Source organism: Mercenaria mercenaria, chromosome 14 (genome assembly GCF_021730395.1).
Source record: "Mercenaria mercenaria strain notata chromosome 14, MADL_Memer_1, whole genome shotgun sequence".
NCBI lineage: Eukaryota > Metazoa > Mollusca > Bivalvia > Venerida > Veneridae > Mercenaria > Mercenaria mercenaria.
The window spans coordinates 29,322,548-29,340,872 of NC_069374.1; the positions used below are offsets into that span (position 1 = coordinate 29,322,548).

The following is an 18,325-nucleotide window of genomic DNA, read 5'->3' on the forward strand; positions in this document are numbered from 1 at the left end:
TTGCTAGATAGTTAAAAAAAAAAAGGTACATATACTCTGCTCAGTCAGTACATGGCAAAGTCAAGTGGAAAATAGAGCAATATGTCAGTTTGGGGAGATAGCTGACACAGATTGCTTAAGGCAAGTGGCTGTTTAACCCTTACCTTGCTAAATTTCTATAATGAACTTGTCAATCTTTCAATTTGGACAGTACCATTAGCTGTTAAAAGGGGTGCTTACCAAAAAAGATACTGACTGAATGGCAAACAGTGCAGATCATGATAAGACTGCATGGATGTGCAGGCTGATCACAATCTACACTGGTCGCAAAGGTAGAATCAATCGTGTCCAGCATGACAAGGGTTAATACAGGTGGCTGCAAATGCAGGTTTAACTAAATATAACTCTGAGGCTTTTCTTGGTCTTCATTGATGAGTCAAGTTAATGTTTATGTTTCGCTTGAAATGACTGTGAAGTTTTTGGCACTCAATAGTTTTAATAATTTCATAGACAATCTATTGTTTAATTTTCAACTGTTATAGTGGCCTTAATAAAGATTAATATATCTGGCTTTTTAGGATTATTTGGTGCCTTGGTTCTAGGGATCCTTTTGATACCCTTCTACTATATTCACGCCGGAAGTTTCAGTAACACAGCAGGTAACAGACTGGAGAACGCCGAAGATGCTTTTGTGCAAATGGGAAACAATTGGAAAATCATTTTAGCAACAGTTGGTATGTGACTTTTAGTTATTATTTACAGTGTAAAATAAATAGAGCTCAGCAGTAGGGATTTCAGAGGGCATGAAATTATGGACATCTGAGATTTATTGTTAATGGCCTTTAGTTTAAGATGGCAAGTAATGACAGTTTCCTAATTCTGGTCAATTTGATGTTAAGGAGGAAGGTTACCTTAATATTTGTAAGTGCGCATGTCCAAACGGAAGCTAACGTGACGATTTAGGACGACGTTTACGACAAACTAAATGTATTTGTATATCCATTTTACTGAAAACAGTTCACGAACCTGTCTCCAATCTGATGCTTTACGGTTTAATAATGCAGAAATAATGAATCAATTGCCGCAGAAATGCTTCAAAACAGTATTGCCTTAAAATGACGTCATTGACGTCATGACGTTACGTGTCAGCTACCGCGCAAAATCAATAGCTTTTATTTTGAAAGTACATACGTAATTCTGTGCATTTTCTTGATTTGAACTATTTACAAACAGCCATTATTTGCTGAAATATTTTTATGTGTCTTTTGCTCTGAATTATAATAAATATTTTGCTTCTTTTATGTAGTTATATTGAAATGTTATGCTGAATGTAAGAAAATAGATGATGGTAACCAATGTAATTTGGAATATAGCTGGGTGAAAGGGTTACTTGTTACGGCCATTTTCAAATAAAAAACTTTCAGTTTGATTTGAAATACCTATTTTTCAGTTTCCTTGATAGTTTGTTACATATATACTAAAACTAAGCTCTAAAATTGTTCAAATTTCAGTAGAAAAGTGTGGTTTGTTGAATTGAATTGATGTTACCATGGAAAAGAAGCCCGTGACCAATATATCTAAATGTAATATTCAAAAGTGTTGACACTGGTCTATTTAAGGAACACAGCTTCGGCTTTTTATTTTCATTTCAACAATATCTGTGAGAATAATAGCAGCATTCTGAACGATTTTTCCATGAAAAATGCCAGACGAAGGGTACTGCTGTTAGTATTTTAAGCTGTGAAAATTGTTTTAGTAAATGCAAATAACACGAAAATATAACTTACGTTAGAAATGATATGTATTAAAGCTACATTAACAAGAAAAATAATTTTATTCAATATTTTTTATAAGAAATTACGACAAAGAGCAAGATATAAGCTATTTTAAACATCTCTGTTGCCATGGTTACTTTAAACTTTAAGAAAAATAGGGTACCATGTAAAGTGCTTGGTATTTTGCTAATAATATTACCCAAATATTCCATGTTGGTCATTAACAGAATTGCACTGAAGTCGTCGAAAACCCCGTTTTTTATACATAGTTGCTTAAAAATGAGAGAAAATGCGTTACCATGGAAACACAAGCCCCGCAACATATACATTTTAAGCTTATAATAGAAAGCTAACACGCATACAAGTAAAATTATTAATTATGCAGACTTCTACGAATATCAGTGAAACTAAAATACACTGAAAAGTGTTAAATATCCGTATTTTCCTCCTTCTTTCAATATAAAATATCTTTGGAGTGTCATGTTCTTCAAACCTGGATAAAAACTGAACTTCAAGGGACAGAGATAAACTAAATTAAGATTGTAGCCGTTAAAACATCATATTACACGGAATACAAAAATTTGCTGCGGTTCAACTAATTTGAATTTACCCTGGTAACAAGGTAATCTACCTCCTTAAACAAAATAAAATATAGATTCCTGATGGTTGTCCACCACCTTAATTTGTTTGTGATTTCCTGGTTTATGTTTATGCAATGGACTTGTAAATAGAAAAATACTAGATAAGTTATGAAGACAATTAAACACCTTTAAGAGTGACTGAGTGAGTGAGAGGGTGAGAGGGAGGGACGGACATGAAAAAAATGAATGAATGAATTTTTTGATGACCACTTCTCAGCAAACGATAAAGTTTCTTGTTATTAGTTACATGTAAAGAGAAGATACAGTTTTACCCCTTTTATAAGTTATTACTTACCTCTATCTTTTGTGTCAGGACCATCATTTTTTCTGCTTCAGGTAATATAATGAGTATAGCATTTTTCAATTTTGCTGGTATTAGTGTAACCAGGGAGCTGAGTGCCACTACAAGAATGGTGCTGGACAGTGTTCGGACACTGGTCATCTGGGCTGTAACATTGTTACTGTCCTGGCAGGACTTTCAATACTTGCAGGTAATATACTCATTCTGTTTGCACTTTGGTGCATGGGTATAGTGTCCGACTCCTTATCTGGGGGTTGCAGGTTTGAATTCCAGTGAGAACAAAATTGCACCTTGGTCACTACAATTCCTGACTTAATCATGAGTACTGGTCAGAAATCCAGGAAGTGGCAGTGAATTGAAAAGGCAAACATAACACTGTTTGATAGGTGCCGTAAGTTAGGAGTTGAGTTACTGCTGTACAATAAGGACAACATTGAGGGAATCTGCAATTTTACTTGCATGGTCAAATAATGAACAGTATTAAATGGAAATGTACAGAATGTGGTAAAACAGTAAATTACGGTGAATTTCTGATGGAGATTTGTATGTTTTAGAATGGATTACGTACCAAAGCAACATTTATGATCTTATATGTAACATGGATACTTACTCAAAATGCATTATTTTCCAGGTTGTAGGTTTTGTATTACTGGTGATAGGGATGGCATTATATAATGATATAATTATCATGCCGTGGTGGAGGCGTAGAAAGGAGAGAAGAGAGATGAGAGAGATTGAGCGGCATGATGGGGATGATGATGAAAGACGAAGGTTATTGGAGAATGATGGTATGTAAATCATAGACAGTTTTACTATAAAATCATTACATTTCTTGGGCATTGACTTTCGTTGTTTCATCAAAAATGAATGCATGGTGTTTTGAATTAGATTTCAAATCTTAAACATAACATGAATGGAAAATTTTCTTATTTGTTGGAATTTAATTTTGTGGATTGGCACAACCATGACATTCATAAACATTAATCTCCCATGTATATTAACCCTTACACTGCTAAATTTCTATACTGAACCTGTCCATCTTTCGATTTGGACAGTACCATTAACTGTTAAAAGGGGTGTATACCAAAAACGGTACTGACTGAATGGCGAACAGTGCAGATTATGATCAGACTGCATGGACGTGCAGGCTGATCATGATCTACACTGTTCGCAAAGGCAGAATCAGTCGTGACCAGCATGATTAGGGATAAAGTAATGAAGTTTCACTCAGCTTTGTATGATTGTTTTTCAGGGGCTGGTCATGTTGTTAACTAGTGTGAGCTGTAACCACGGATACCGGTGAACAAAGTGTGGTTTATATGTGATATTTTTCCTTACTATCTCATTCTTCGATCTTTATCAGGAGTGTATTACAAGAAGTCATCACAGCCACATTTCAGGATACTTCATAATTCTATCTTTATCTCAGAATTTTTAACTGACCAATCATAGAGCTGCATTTCAAGTTCCTGCCCTTTACCATTTAGGTTAAAGTTTTACAGACTGAGTGTTTTTACAATGAGAAATATGGTGATGTTAGAAGTAAATATCACCATAATTCAGAAATTGAATTCAGTTTTTTAATCACACATGTTTTAAGAAGATATTGTAAGGGTTCAGTGCTTTAGTTTGAACTTTTTAACCAGGTTTTCAACGAAAACCTGAGTTATTAGATTGGGGTAGATGTCGGTCGAGCGGGCGGTGGCGGCGGCGGCGGCGGCGTCAAACTGGTGTTTCCGGTCAATAACTTTTGTTTCGGTAAAGATATTTGAATAAAACTTGGTATGTATGTAGCTTATATCAAGACAAAGGCTGGGATTGATTTTGGGGTTTCTGGGGTCAAGGTCACTGTTACTTAAAATAGAAAAAGGGTTTCCGGTCAATAACTTTTGTTTCGGTAAAGATATTTGAATAAAACTTGGTACGTATGTAGCTTATATCAAGACAAAGGCTGGGATTGATTTTGGGGTTTCTGGGGTCAAGGTCAAGGTCACTGTTACTTAAAATAGAAAAAGGGTTTCGGGTCAGTAACTTTTGTTTCGGTAAAGATATTTGAATAAAACTTGGTATGTATGTAGCTTATATCAAGACAAAGGCTGGGATTGATTTTGGGGTTTCTGGGGTCAAGGTCAAGGTCACTGTTACTTAAAATAGAAAAAAGGTTTCCGGTCAATAACTTTTGTTTCGGTAAAGATATTCGAATAAAACTTGGTGTGCATGTAGCTTATATTAAGACAAAGGCTGGGATTGATTTTGGGGTTTCTGGGGTCAAGGTCAAGGTCACTATTACTTAAAATGGAAAAAGGGTTTCCGGTCAATAACTTAACTTAGGAATGAGCTATCATGATGAAACTTGGTGTATAGCAAACTTATATAAAGTTGTAGCTTGGGATTGATTTTGGGGTTTCTGGGATCAAGGTCAAGGTCATTGTTACTAAAAATAGGGTTAGGGTTAGGTTAGGGTTAGGGTTAGCATATCTTCTACATGCATGGAGGGATTTTGATGAAAGTTGGCACAATTGTTCATCATCATGAGACGGAGTGTCATGCGCAAGAACCAGGTCCCTAGGTCTAAGGTCAAGGTCACACTTAGAGGTCAAAGGATACAAGAATGAAAAGTGTGTCTGGAGCATATTTTCTTCATGCATAGAGGGATTTTGATGTAACTTGGCACAATTATACACCATCATGAGACGAAGTGTCTTGCGCAGTTCCATTCTTTAGAATTACTTCCCTTTGTTGTTACTATAAATAGCTTATATTGTAACTTTTTCATTACTAGACGTAGGGAAAAATCGAGACCACTTTTCTGTAGTACAACATGCATGTTACATCCAATTTTGAGGTGTATTTTGACCAATCTCTACCTGGTTAGGATTTCTGTGTGGACTTAAAATTATTTTTTTTGTTTATTTTTTTTGTTTGTTTTTTTTTTAGATTAACTTCCCTTAGTTGTTACTATAAATAACTTATATTGTAACTTTTTTATAATTGACCGTAGGGAAAAACCAAGACCACTTTTCTGTGGTACAACATAGTTGTTACTTTCTAATTTTAGGTGAATTTTAAGGTATCTCTACCTGGTAAGGAGTTTTTTTGTGGACTTAGAAAAACAAAAGAATTACAGTGATTACTAAACAACCACAAAATTAAAATTACATCTGCAAATACAGGTGCTAGAGTAAAGAAATTTGCTGTGACGGGCGTATATTGTGACATTCTGGCACTCTTGTTTATTCTTATGAAAAGTGTTGAAAACCTGGTTTCGTGGCATTGCCGCGTTTCTTGTTAAAAGTTTTAAACAGGGTATCTATGATAAAATTGTGTAGAAAGATTAATACATATACATAGAGTATTGATACTCAAGATTTCTGATACTGTGAAAGTAAAGTTTCCATCCATTTTTAGCTCACCTGTCACAAAGTGACAAGGTGAGCTTTTGTGATCGCGCGGTGTCCGTCGTCCGTCCGTCCGTGCGTCCGTAAACTTTTGCTTGTGACCACTCTAGAGGTCACATTTTTCATGGGATCTTTATGAAAGTTGGTCAGAATGTTCATCTTGATAATATCTAGGTCAAGTTCGAAACTGGGTCACGTGCCATCAAAAACTAGGTCAGTAGGTCTAAAAATAGAAAAACCTTGTGACCTCTCTAGAGGCCATATATTTCACAAGATCTTCATGAAAATTGGTCAGAATGTTCACCTTGATGATATCTAGGTCAAGTTTGAAACTGGGTCACGTTCCATCAAAAACTAGGTCAGTAGGTCTAAAAATAGAAAAACCTTGTGACCTCTCTAGAGGCCATATATTTCACAAGATCTTCATGAAAATTGGTCAGAATGTTCACCTTGATGATATCTAGGTCAAGTTTAAAACTGGGTCACGTGCCGTCAAAAACTAGGTCAGTAGGTCAAATAATAGAAAAACCTTGTGACCTCTCTAAAGGCCATATTTTTCATGGGATCTGTATGAAAGTTGGTCTGAATGTTCATCTTGATGATATCTAGGTCAAGTTCGAAACTGGGTCACCTGCGGTCAAAAACTAGGTCAGTAGGGCTAAAACTAGAAAAAGCTTGTGACCTCTCTAGAGGCCATATATTTCATGAGATTCATGAAAATTGGTCAGAATGTTCATCTCGATGATATCTGGTCAAGTTTTAAACTGGGTCACATGCATCAAAATCTAGTCGTACGTCTAAAATAGAAAAACTTTGTGACCGCCTAGAGCATATGATTCACAAGATCTTCATGAAAATGTCAAACGTTCATCTTGATTAGCTCAGGTCAAGTTCGGATACTGGTCACGTGCCTTCAAAACAGTCAGTAGGTCAATAATAGAAAATTCCCTTGTGACCTCCTAAAGGCCAATTTTTCATGGGATCTGTTTAAAGTTGGTCTGAATGTTCACCTTGATAATATCTAGTCAAGTTCGAAACTGGGTGACGTCGATCAAAAACTAGGTCAGTAGGTCTAAAAATAGAAAAACCTTGTGACCTCTCTAGAGGCCATATATTTCATGAGATCTTCATGAAAATTGGTCAGAATGTTCACCTTGATGATATCTAGGTCAAGTTTGAAAGTGGGTACGTGCCATCAAAAAGTAGGTCAGTAGGTCAAAAATAGAAAGACCTTGTGACCTCTCTAAAGGCCATATTTTTCATGGATCTTATGAAAATTGGTCTGAATGTTCACCTTGATGATATCTAGGTCAAGTTCGAAACTGGGTCAGTGCGGTCAAAAACTAGGTCAGTAGGTCTAAAAATAGAAAAACCTTGTGACCTCTCTAAGGCCATATTTGTGAATGGATCTCCTATAAAATTGGTCAGAATGTTCACCTTGATGATATCTAGGTCAAGTTGAAACTGGGTCAGTGCTAAAAAACTAGGTCAGTAGGTCAAATAAAAAAAAAACTTGTGAACTCTCTAGAGGCCATACTTTTCATGGATCTGTATGAAATTGGTCGAATGTTCATCTTGATGATATCTAGGTCAAGTTCGAAACTGGGTCACTGCTATCGAAAACTAGGTCAGTAGTCTAAATTATTAAAATCATTTGACCTCTCTAGAGGCCATATTTTTCAATAGATCTTCATGAAAATTGATCAGAATTCACCTTGATGATATCTAGGTCAGTTTCGAAACTGGGTCACGTCCCTCAAAAACTAGGTCAGTAGGTATCAAAAATAGAAAAACCTTGTGACCTCCCTAAGGCCATATTTTTCATGGATCTGTTTTAAAGTTGGTCTGAATGTTCACCTTGATGATATCTCTGTCAAGTTCGAAACTGGGTGACGTACGATCAAAAACTAGGTCAGTAGGTCTAAAAATAGAAAAACCTTGTGACCTCTCTAGAGGCCATATATTTCATGAGATCTTCATGAAAATTGGTCAGAATGTTCACCTTGATGATATCTAGGTCAAGTTCGAAAGTGGGTTACGTGCCCTCAAAAAGTAGGTCAGTAGGTCAAATAATAGAAAGACCTTGTGACCTCTCTAAAGGCCATATTTTTCATGGGATCTGTATGAAAATTGGTCTGAATGTTCATCTTGATGATATCTAGGTCAAGTTCGAAACTGGGTCATGTGCGGTCAAAAACTAGGTCAGTAGGTCTAAAAATAGAAAAACCTTGTGACCTCTCTAGAGGCCATACTTGTGAATGGATCTCCATAAAAATTGGTCAGAATGTTCACCTTGATGATATCTAGGTCAAGTTTGAAACTGGGTCATGTGCCTTAAAAAAACTAGGTCAGTAGGTCAAATAATAAAAAAAACTTGTGAACTCTCTAGAGGCCATACTTTTCATGGGATCTGTATGAAAGTGGGTCTGAATGTTCATCTTGATGATATCTAGGTCAAGTTTGAAACTGGGTCAACTGCTATCGGAAACTAGGTCAGTAGGTCTTAAATTATTAAAATCATTTGACCTCTCTAGAGGCCATATTTTTCAATAGATCTTCATGAAAATTGATCTGAATATTCACCTTGATGATATCTAGGTCAGTTTCGAAACTGGGTCACGTGCGGTCAAAAACTAGGCCAGTAGGTATAAAAATAGAAAAATCTTGTGACCTCTCTAGAGGCCATATTTTTCATGAGATCTTCATGAAAATTAGTGAGAATGTTCACCTTGATGATATCTATGTAAAGTTCAAAACAGGGTCACGTACCTTCGAAAACAAGGTCAATAGGTCAAATAATAGAAAAACCTTGTGACCTCTCTAGAGACCATATTTTTCAATGGATCTTCATGAAAATTGGTCAGAATTTTTATCTTGATAATATCTAGGTCAAGTTCAAAACTGGGTCACATAAGCTCAAAAACTAGGTCACTATGTCAAATAATAGAAAAAACGACGTCATACTCAAAACTGGGTCATGTGGGAAGAGGTGAGCGATTCAGGACCATCATGGTCCTACTGTTCTTTCAAAGTATTTATGTCTTCATGAATTTGGAAGTCTGGAAGAAACCACGTTAAATAGATCTTTCTATATTTAATACAGGTTATGCCACATTTTTTCTTCAGGATTATACAGTCTCCACTAAAAAGGACATTTTTAGCTCGACTATTCAAAGAATAAGTAGAGCTATCCTACTCACCACGGCGTCGGCGTCGGCGTCGGCGTCACACCCTGGTTAAGTTTTTCGTACCAGTCCACATTTTGACAAAGTCTTTTGAGATAAAGCTTTGAAACTTTCAACACTTGTTTACCATCACCATGTCCAGTTATAGGCAAGAGTACATAACTCTGTCAAGCATTTTGACTGAATTATGGCCCCTTTTGACTTAGAAATCTTGGTTAAGTTTTTCGTACCAGTTCATATTTTGACAAAGTCTTTTGAGATAAAGCTTTGAAACTTTCAACACTTGTTTACCATCACCATGTCCAGTTATAGGCAAGAGTACATAACTCTGTCAAGCATTTTGACTGAATTATGGCCCCTTTTGACTTAGAAATGTTGGTTTAGTTTTTCGTACCAGTTCATATTTTGACAAAGTCTTTTGAAATAAAGCTTTGAAACTTTCAACACTTGTTTACCATCACCATGTCCAGTTGTAGGCAAGAGTACATAACTCCATCAAGCATTTTGACTGAATTATGGCCCCTTTTTGACTTAGAAATCTTGGTTAAGTTTTTCGTACCAGTCCATATTTTGACAAAGTCTTTTGAGATAAAGCTTTGAAACTTTCAACACTTGTTTACCATCACAATATCCAGTTGTAGGCAAGAGTACATAACTCCATCAAGCATTTTGACTGAATTATGGCCACTTTTGACTTAGAAATCTTGGTTAAGTTTTTCGTACCAGTTTATATTTTGTGTAAAGTGTTTGACATATGGCTTTGAAACTTTTATATCTTGTTCAGTATAATAGTCTCTATCAATAGGCAAGAGTACGTAACTTTCTCCTCTTTTTTGGCTGAATTATGGCCCTTTTTGAACTTGGAAACTGGTTCTGTTTTGTATATGTCCATGTTTTGTCGAGACTATTTGACATATGTCTTTTAAACTTTAAACACTTGTTTATCATTATGATTTCCATCTCTAGGCAAGAGTACATAACTCTGACAACTATTTTGACTGAATTATGGCCCTTTTTGGACTTTCAAATTTGTTCAGTTTTTCTTACAAGTCAGCGTTTTGTCAAAACTATTTGAACTGTGGCTTTGAAACTTTTAACACTAGTTTATCAACATGATTTCCATCTGTAGGCAAGAGTACATAACTCTGTCAACTATTTTGACTGAATAATGGCCCCTTTTGGACTTGGAAATTAGTTAAATTTTTCATATAAGTCCATGTTTTGCCTAACATATAACTTAACATATTTGCCATCATGGTCACACATTGACATTTAGTGCAAGACTAATCGAAATCCACAAATACAGGAACATTTTTTGTTTAATCCATTTTTTTGTTTAGTCTGAAAATCTATGGAAATATTTTGACCCCATTCTTCAATCAATTCTTCGAATAGTCGAGCGCGCTGTCATCCGACAGCTCTTGTTTTAAAAAGACTATGTGTTTTGGTTGAAGTAGTGTTTTTGATGCCACAGTAATTCTGATGGTTACATAGTTTTATGCATACAAATGTAAATCTTGCTTTTATATGTATTTTTTTCTCTCTGTCTCTTAGAATTCACACAAAATCATAAGTCCAGCATTTTTCAGCACAATCTTTTATATAAATGAGCCGCACCATGAGAAAACCAACATAGTGCATTTGCGACCAGCATGGATGCAGACCAGCCAGCGCATTTTTGCAGTCTGGTCAGGATCCATGCTGTTTGCTTTCAAAGCCTATTGTAATTAGAGAAACCGTTAGCGAACAGCATGGATCCTGACCAGACTGTGTGGATACACAGGCTGGTCTGGATCCATGCTGGTCACAAACGCACTATGTTGGTTTTCTCATGGTGCGACTCAAATGTCTTGCTTTAATTTAGGGATGGATGTTTTTGTAGTGAGAACGTAAATATACAGTTGAAACTCAGTATCTCAGATTCTAAGGGACCGAGCATTTTACTTCCAGATAACCAAAAATTGACTTAAAATAATATATTTTTTTGCACAATTTTTCGAGACGGGACTTGAAAATGTCTTTGAGATAGCCAGAATTTTGAGATAAGCGATATTAAGATGACAAGATTCAACAGTATATGTCTTACTACACAATTCAATGTGTCAAATTATTAATTGGTATCATTTACCCTAAATATTGTATACTCATAGTGAAAATTTAAGCATCACAAAAAATTCATGAAATGGAGGTTTATCATGTGGAAATGTTTGCATTTTTTATACGCCCAAAGGTGGGGTATTATGTTATGACGCCGTCTGTCCATCCGTACATTAGCAATTTCGTGTCCGCTCTGTAACTCTTGAACCCCTTGATGAATTTCAAAGAAACTTGACACAAATGTTCACCACATCGAGACGACGTGCAGAGTGCATGTTTCGGATGGCTCGCTTCAAGGTCAAGATCACACTTAGGGGTCAAAGGTCATACATTTGAGTGTATATTGCACCTCATTGTGGTGCTCTTGTTTATAAATTTGACAGAAAACAGGAATATTGAATAATTTTCAATAAGTGATAATTCAAGATCACATTTTTATCATCAGACAAACTGCTACAACTTACAGATCATTTTCTACCTGTTTTATTTGTGTGAGAATTAAATTAACGTAGCAGTGATAGTGTTTTATTGAAGTACAGTATAACTGTATTTGGCAGAACTAAATTTGACTTTATTCTTCGAATATTTACCATTCCCAATATTGCAGATATTTCCATGTACAAAAATATGTACTAGTAATAAAATTTAGAATAATTCTGAAAGCATTTATTTCATGCATGGTACGTGAATAATGTATGCTTTTTTCAAAGCCATTGATTTTATGTGATTGCAGTAAATTCTATTATTCAGGGCCGTTTTATGCAGGCAGCATATTTTTTGCTTCTGAGACTTGATTTAAAATCTTTTATGTAACGTGCCAACAGGAACATCAAAATTTTAATCACATTTTTGTGTGCAGAAATTCTATTCTATTTTGACTATAATGAAAATTACAACGATTTTATTTCTGCTTATTTTCTTTCATAATATGAAAAATGCTAAAACAGCCAATAATTTCAAGGCCTTTAAGTAGCGCATCTGAATTTAGGATCACAGTCATATGAAGGGTAGATAACATAATTGTAAGAATGTTATCTACAATGTGAAATACTGTGAAATCATTAATTTTTGTGGGAGACTAATTTTCATGGTTGAGTCAATCCACGAAATTTAATCCCAACAAACAAGTAAAATTCCCATTCATTTTATGTTCAAAAGTTGAAATCCACAAATTCCTATCCCCACGAAATTGCTGTTTTAACCAAAACCACGAAATTTCATGCCCACGAAATTAAATGATTTTACAGTAAATAAGTTTAAATCTGTAGAGATCCATGTAAAATCAATACTCATTGTTTCTAATGGTGAAGATGATAAAATGTTTAAAAATAAAGAATTGTGTAAGAGAAAAAAAAGGTAAACGATGTGTGAATAACTTGTCACTGACAATGCATCCATTATCATTAATATATATGTCTTAAATTGTTTTATGTATTGTCAATATTTGTTTTTGATTTTATGCTTTATCCTTAACATCATAAGGAAAATAAAAAGGTTGAGATTTCAATATAAGAGTTTGAGAATTTAAAATGTGTACCATATATGTATGTATATGTATTTGTGTAGAATCTGCAAGTTCAGAAGGTCATATTGAAGTACATATTGAATGTGTACAGCTGAAGTTTGCAAAAATTTCAATTCTTAGCTCACCTGAGCTTTGTTCAGGGTGAGCTGTTAATCCAGGTGGCTGATCTGGTATCTGATGTCCATTTGTTTTTTTTTTGTCCTGTGTCCAAATTTTTACTAAACATCTTCTATGAAATTACTGGTCAGAATTACACAAAACACTGTCAGTAGCATCCTGGCATGAAACTTTATCAAATTTATTCAAACGAAGCATGGCACATATTGGGGGTTGCCAGAGTTAAAATTAAAAAGTTAAAATAACTTCTTCTCATGTACCACATGATGCATCTTCACCAAACTTGGTCTGTATTATCCTTGTATGGTCCTTTCTTAAGTTTGTTCAAGGGGTTTACCTCGGTCCCTTTGAGGTGATGCCAGAGAAAAAAAAAACAAAAAAACCTTCTCATGAAATACTTGACAGATTTTCACCAAACTTGGTCAATAGCTCTTTATATTGTCCTCTCAAGGGTTTTCAAATCCTTTTAAAGGCCACTTGACCCAGTAGGGATCAATATTTCCCGATAGAATGGGAATACTCAGTCACTTCATTAAGCCACTATAGCTAAAGTTAGAATATCTTTTAAATGACTTCTTCTTGTGAACTGCTTGATGGATCTTAACCAAACTTGGGTCTGTAGCATATTTGTATGATCTTCTGTCAAATTCGTTCAAATGGTTTAGCTTGGCCCCTTTCATGGCATGCCAGAGTTAGAATAGAAAAAATCACTAGAGGACTTTTTGTCATGAAAAAACAAATATATTTTATTGTTTATGCTATGCATAACCATATGAATAAATGTGAGTGAGGTCCAAGTATGTATATTTTTCTCACATTTATTCATATGGCTTTGTATAAAGTAAACATTAGAAAAACCTTTACAACTTTTAATGAACGACTTAATATGGATGTTCACCAGACTGGTGAGAAGCAAAATCTAAAGGTCAAGGTCCTCCTCAAGAGAGCGACATTGACTCTTTGGGCCTCTTTTATTTATTTCAACACATTAGAAACCCTACATGTACCCCTGCAGTTGTAATATGCATCTGCTTAGAATGGTTCATTGTACTTAATTTTTTTATTCTTCAAAAATAATAGAATGTAATGGAAGTGTGTGTTTAAACTATGTTGGAATAGTGATGATGTCAATTTTGATGTCTCCGGTGTGACATGTACTGGTACAATGTTATACAAGTTCAAGTATGAAATCTTGAGCTGACAGTTTGTTCCACTGTTTTTAACCCTCACCATGCTAAATTTCTATAATGGACTGGTCCATCTTCCAATTTGGGCAGTACCATTTATCATTTGAAGAGGTGTTTACTAAAAATTTACTGACTGAATAGCGAACAGTGCAGACCATGATCAGACTGCAGGGATGTGCAGGCTGATCTTGGTCTGCACTGGTCGCAAAGGCAGAATCACTTGCCGCCAGGAAGCTAAGAGTTAAATATGTGATAATGCTATTACTCTATACTTGTTTCAAAAGAACTCTATGGAAGGTGATAGGAACTTTTTTTTAATTTTCAAAATATCTCAATTAGTTTTGAATTTATCCTCTAAAAAGCTATTTTAATGTGGTAGTTTCACATGAAAAGTTTCTAGAAATTTAATTTCAACTTTATTTATGAATGGATTGTTATGTAACTTTCAGGATATCTTGGTTGAAATGAAAAAAAAAATTAAAACAACATTTCTATGTCAAATTTTTTGTTTTTTGTTGTTTTTTTGTTTTTTTTTTGTGATTTTGTCCATTTTTACATTAGGGAAAACTACATTTTTCCCACAAAATTTATATCATTAAAGATACTTATAAAATATAAAATCATAGTACTTCCACCCTTGGAGGCAGTGATATATAGTTTATTCTTGATTTGCAAACCTGCAATTCACAAGAAAAATTTTTATGGTTTAGGTGAATCCAACAATAGTGATATGAGTATAAGAGGACAATGAGAAAAGGAAACCTTTTTTTATTGTTGTTAAAGTGCAATTTTTGTTACTGTTTTCCTTAGACATCTATTTTTATATGTATATACACTTGCCATGTTGTAAATATTATGTTGATAAATATTTATGTTAAAATCACACACTTGTCTATGTAATTTGCACAATCAAAAAATAACACAAATTTTAATCTTTTATTAAATTTTAACAATAGCTACTGTGGGTTAACATATGTGAAGCAGCCAGTCTTGTTTTATGAAATTTATCACATCAGTATACAGGAATATAGATTTTTATATTGTAAAAGTTACATGTCATAATTATTCAAAAAAATTAATATTTAGATTATAAAGAAATAAATAATGTAATTCATCAAAATATTTTTTTAAAGAAAATGTGAAAGATTTTCTTATATTTTTGAAGACAAGAATTCTAGAAGTCAAGAATAAGAGACAATCTCAAAAATGTGCCAAAAATATTTTAATTTGTTTTCCAAGACCTACAGTTTTGTCTGTCAACCTGTTGATTGTTGTATAGACGCAGTAAAACACTGATCCCTTTAGTCATAAGGGGACAGTCAAAATATACATGTTCTCCATACTTTAAAGCAATCCGCACATACATGGTATTGGAAAAATATTCAGGGACTACATGATATATATTCTCAAATAGGCCCCGGTGGTCAGCAAGCTGAAGCAATAAAATCTGTAAAAAGATCCCTTGGAAGCATAGAATGCAACCAAAAAAAAATAATAGCAGACTCGGTTTGATTGAGTGTGTTCATGAGGTAATAAAATGTGCAACACCTCTCACGCTCCCAGCACCGGCTTAAGCAGAACTCTATTGCACATCTGTGGAATGGACTCCATGACCCCAGAGGACCAGAAAATAAACAACACTGAATCCATGTTTAACTGTATTTTAGAGTAATTTTAAGAATTTTTCTTATTTTATATTTATAATTGGTGCACATTCCATGTTGTTGCATGAAAATGAAATGAACATTCTATCTTGTTGTATTGTCAGTGTGAGATGAAACTGAAAATGTATTAAAAATTCCAACTGATAATTGGACTTAAAAGTCATAATAGATTATTTTGAGGAATCGGAGATGGATTTGAGACAGGAACCTCTATGGACAAGTACGGGTAGTTACCAGTAATATGTCTGACTTTGAACGACTTTGCCCCCACTGCTGTGAGTTTGTAGTTACTAATCATTCCATGTGAGGAAGCTGTTCCCTTGGCTTATGGAAGATCCTTAAAATATTATTTAAAAAAAACAGCAATTCCCTGTCACAGCCGGTGTTCTGTCTAGTGTTCGGTGCTGGATGATTTACTTAAACCGGAACTGTTTCCATCAGTATTGGTCTAGACTTGATGCTTGTGAGGTAAATATGACACCTGCCATACTAGGCTGTACTAGAAATAAGTTGTTCCATGTATTCCAGGTTGGGACTTTTATCGACTACCCACACTAAACAAATCTCGTATAAATTTTTGACTATTTCTTACATGAACACTGTAACATCATGGTGCTGAAAAATTGTGTTTCAAATTTACTTTTACTCATGAGCATCTGATTTTACATTTTGACTTGTAGCTATACCAGTTGCAGAAATATTGCATCTGGTTTTCACATGGTGAAAAATATTTGAAACTTATAGTACTGAAACACAAACAGATATCCTCTATGAATCTTGACATTTCATAGACCTTAACTGATAGTTTATTGTAGATAAAAAAGTGACTGTTTCTTGATTGTCTAGATGAAATGTGACTTTATCTGTCATGGCAAATTATTACAGTAAAGCTTGAATTGAATAAAATTTGGCACTGTCCGTCTGTTCTTCCATACATGTGGCCATCTGTACATAGGTGGGTTCAAAACTGAAAATTCTTGTAATTCAAAAAGTATTTTAGCTAGAGTCACCAAACCTCACATATATATTAATTAGCACATGATCTTTGCTCTCACATTTAGTATCATCTCCCTTGACCCAGTAGAAGCACAGTTTCTTCAGTAGATGCAGAATTACTGCCCTTTAATTGTTTTATCTTTCAAAATGTAGTCCACTCATTCACAAAACAACTATTTGGCTGGTGATATATATAAATTCACTGAGTTTACTTGTTTTAAATTTGAATTAAGTCAATGTTTTTGTGTAAGGGTTGTTTTTGTTAAACTTTGAGTCCGTTCCTATACAAACAGTTAAGCTTTTATTTTGCTTTTAAAAATTGTTACCATGTACTTTATACAGAAATTATAAATTCAAGATTAAACAAGGTTATAATCGTAGTATAAGGTAAATGATTCTTATTATTCATCCAATGTGCCATATAAAAAAAGAAAAAACTAATATATAAAATATCAACTTGAAGTCTTGAATAGTACTGATTAATGATTTCAGAATGTTAATTGATGTACATCATTTTTAGCTCAACTTTTGAAGAAAAAGTAGAGCTATTGCACTCGCCCCAGTGTCGCCGTTGGTTAAAGTTTTTGATCAAGTCAAATATCATTGTTACTATCAAAGCTATTGACTTGAAACTTAACAGTTATTTACTATCAAAGTCTACACCAGAAGAAACAATCCCCATAACTCTGTTTGAATTTTGACAGATTAATGCCCCTTTTTAACTTAGAATTTTTTGTCAAAGTTTTATAAAGTTTTTACTGACAAAGCTCTAATTCAGAGTGAAGCACTGAGAAAAGTCGAGCGTGCTATCTTAAAGACAGCTCTTGTTATTATGTATACTGCAACCTGTTTTTTAAATTTCAAAACTTTGTAGTATGCCCCTTGAAGGAAGTACAATTTTTTTCGAAGTAAGTGAGTCATTGTTGAACATTGATTAGCAGTACTATTATTGTTGTTTTATCAGTCCAGTTGTAAAATATTTTCATGTCATCACTGTACACAATGTGTTGTAACTGCTTTGACATATGACGGCAGTTATCAACTTCTTGCTGTGACAAAATACATCTTTTTCAAATGTTATATGAGGATCAAGTTGTACTATATGTTGATTATATGTGTTTATTTTTATGAACATTTTTATTTGATTGAATCTACAAATTAAAAAGAGGATATTTTGATTACCTTTGTGTCTGTTGTTTTGTTTACAACCACAGTAGTGATTTGACCTCTTAATTAGGTGGGAGACACTCGAGAGCATTCTCAGTGGGTCAGCTACATCCATTAGGTTGTGTCCTATTGATACCAAGTCTCCAAGTTATTAAAACTTTTACTAATACAAGGGCAGACAACTTTTCTCCCTTTCCTGGAAAGCACTCTTTTTTTTTTTTTTTTCAAATGTTCTTACTAGGTCTGTTTAGCTAAACTTTTTTACACCAGTGAAAAAATATAATTGAGCTGCA

General features: G+C 34.3%; 1 protein-coding gene across 1 annotated transcript in view; it reads left to right on the forward strand.

Annotated features, from left to right (window-relative positions):
- LOC123527124 (solute carrier family 35 member F6-like) overlaps nucleotides 1-6,756 on the forward strand; it is a 36,428-nt gene extending 29,672 nt beyond the window's left edge. The window contains exons 7-10 of the mRNA XM_045306408.2: nucleotides 558-713; nucleotides 2,732-2,886; nucleotides 3,328-3,484; nucleotides 3,949-6,756. Coding sequence (XP_045162343.2) covers nucleotides 558-713; nucleotides 2,732-2,886; nucleotides 3,328-3,484; nucleotides 3,949-3,971 — 491 coding nt within the window. The 3' untranslated portion in view covers nucleotides 3,972-6,756. The remainder of the gene's footprint in view (nucleotides 1-557; nucleotides 714-2,731; nucleotides 2,887-3,327; nucleotides 3,485-3,948) is intronic.
- Nucleotides 6,757-18,325: the final 11,569 nt, after the last annotated feature.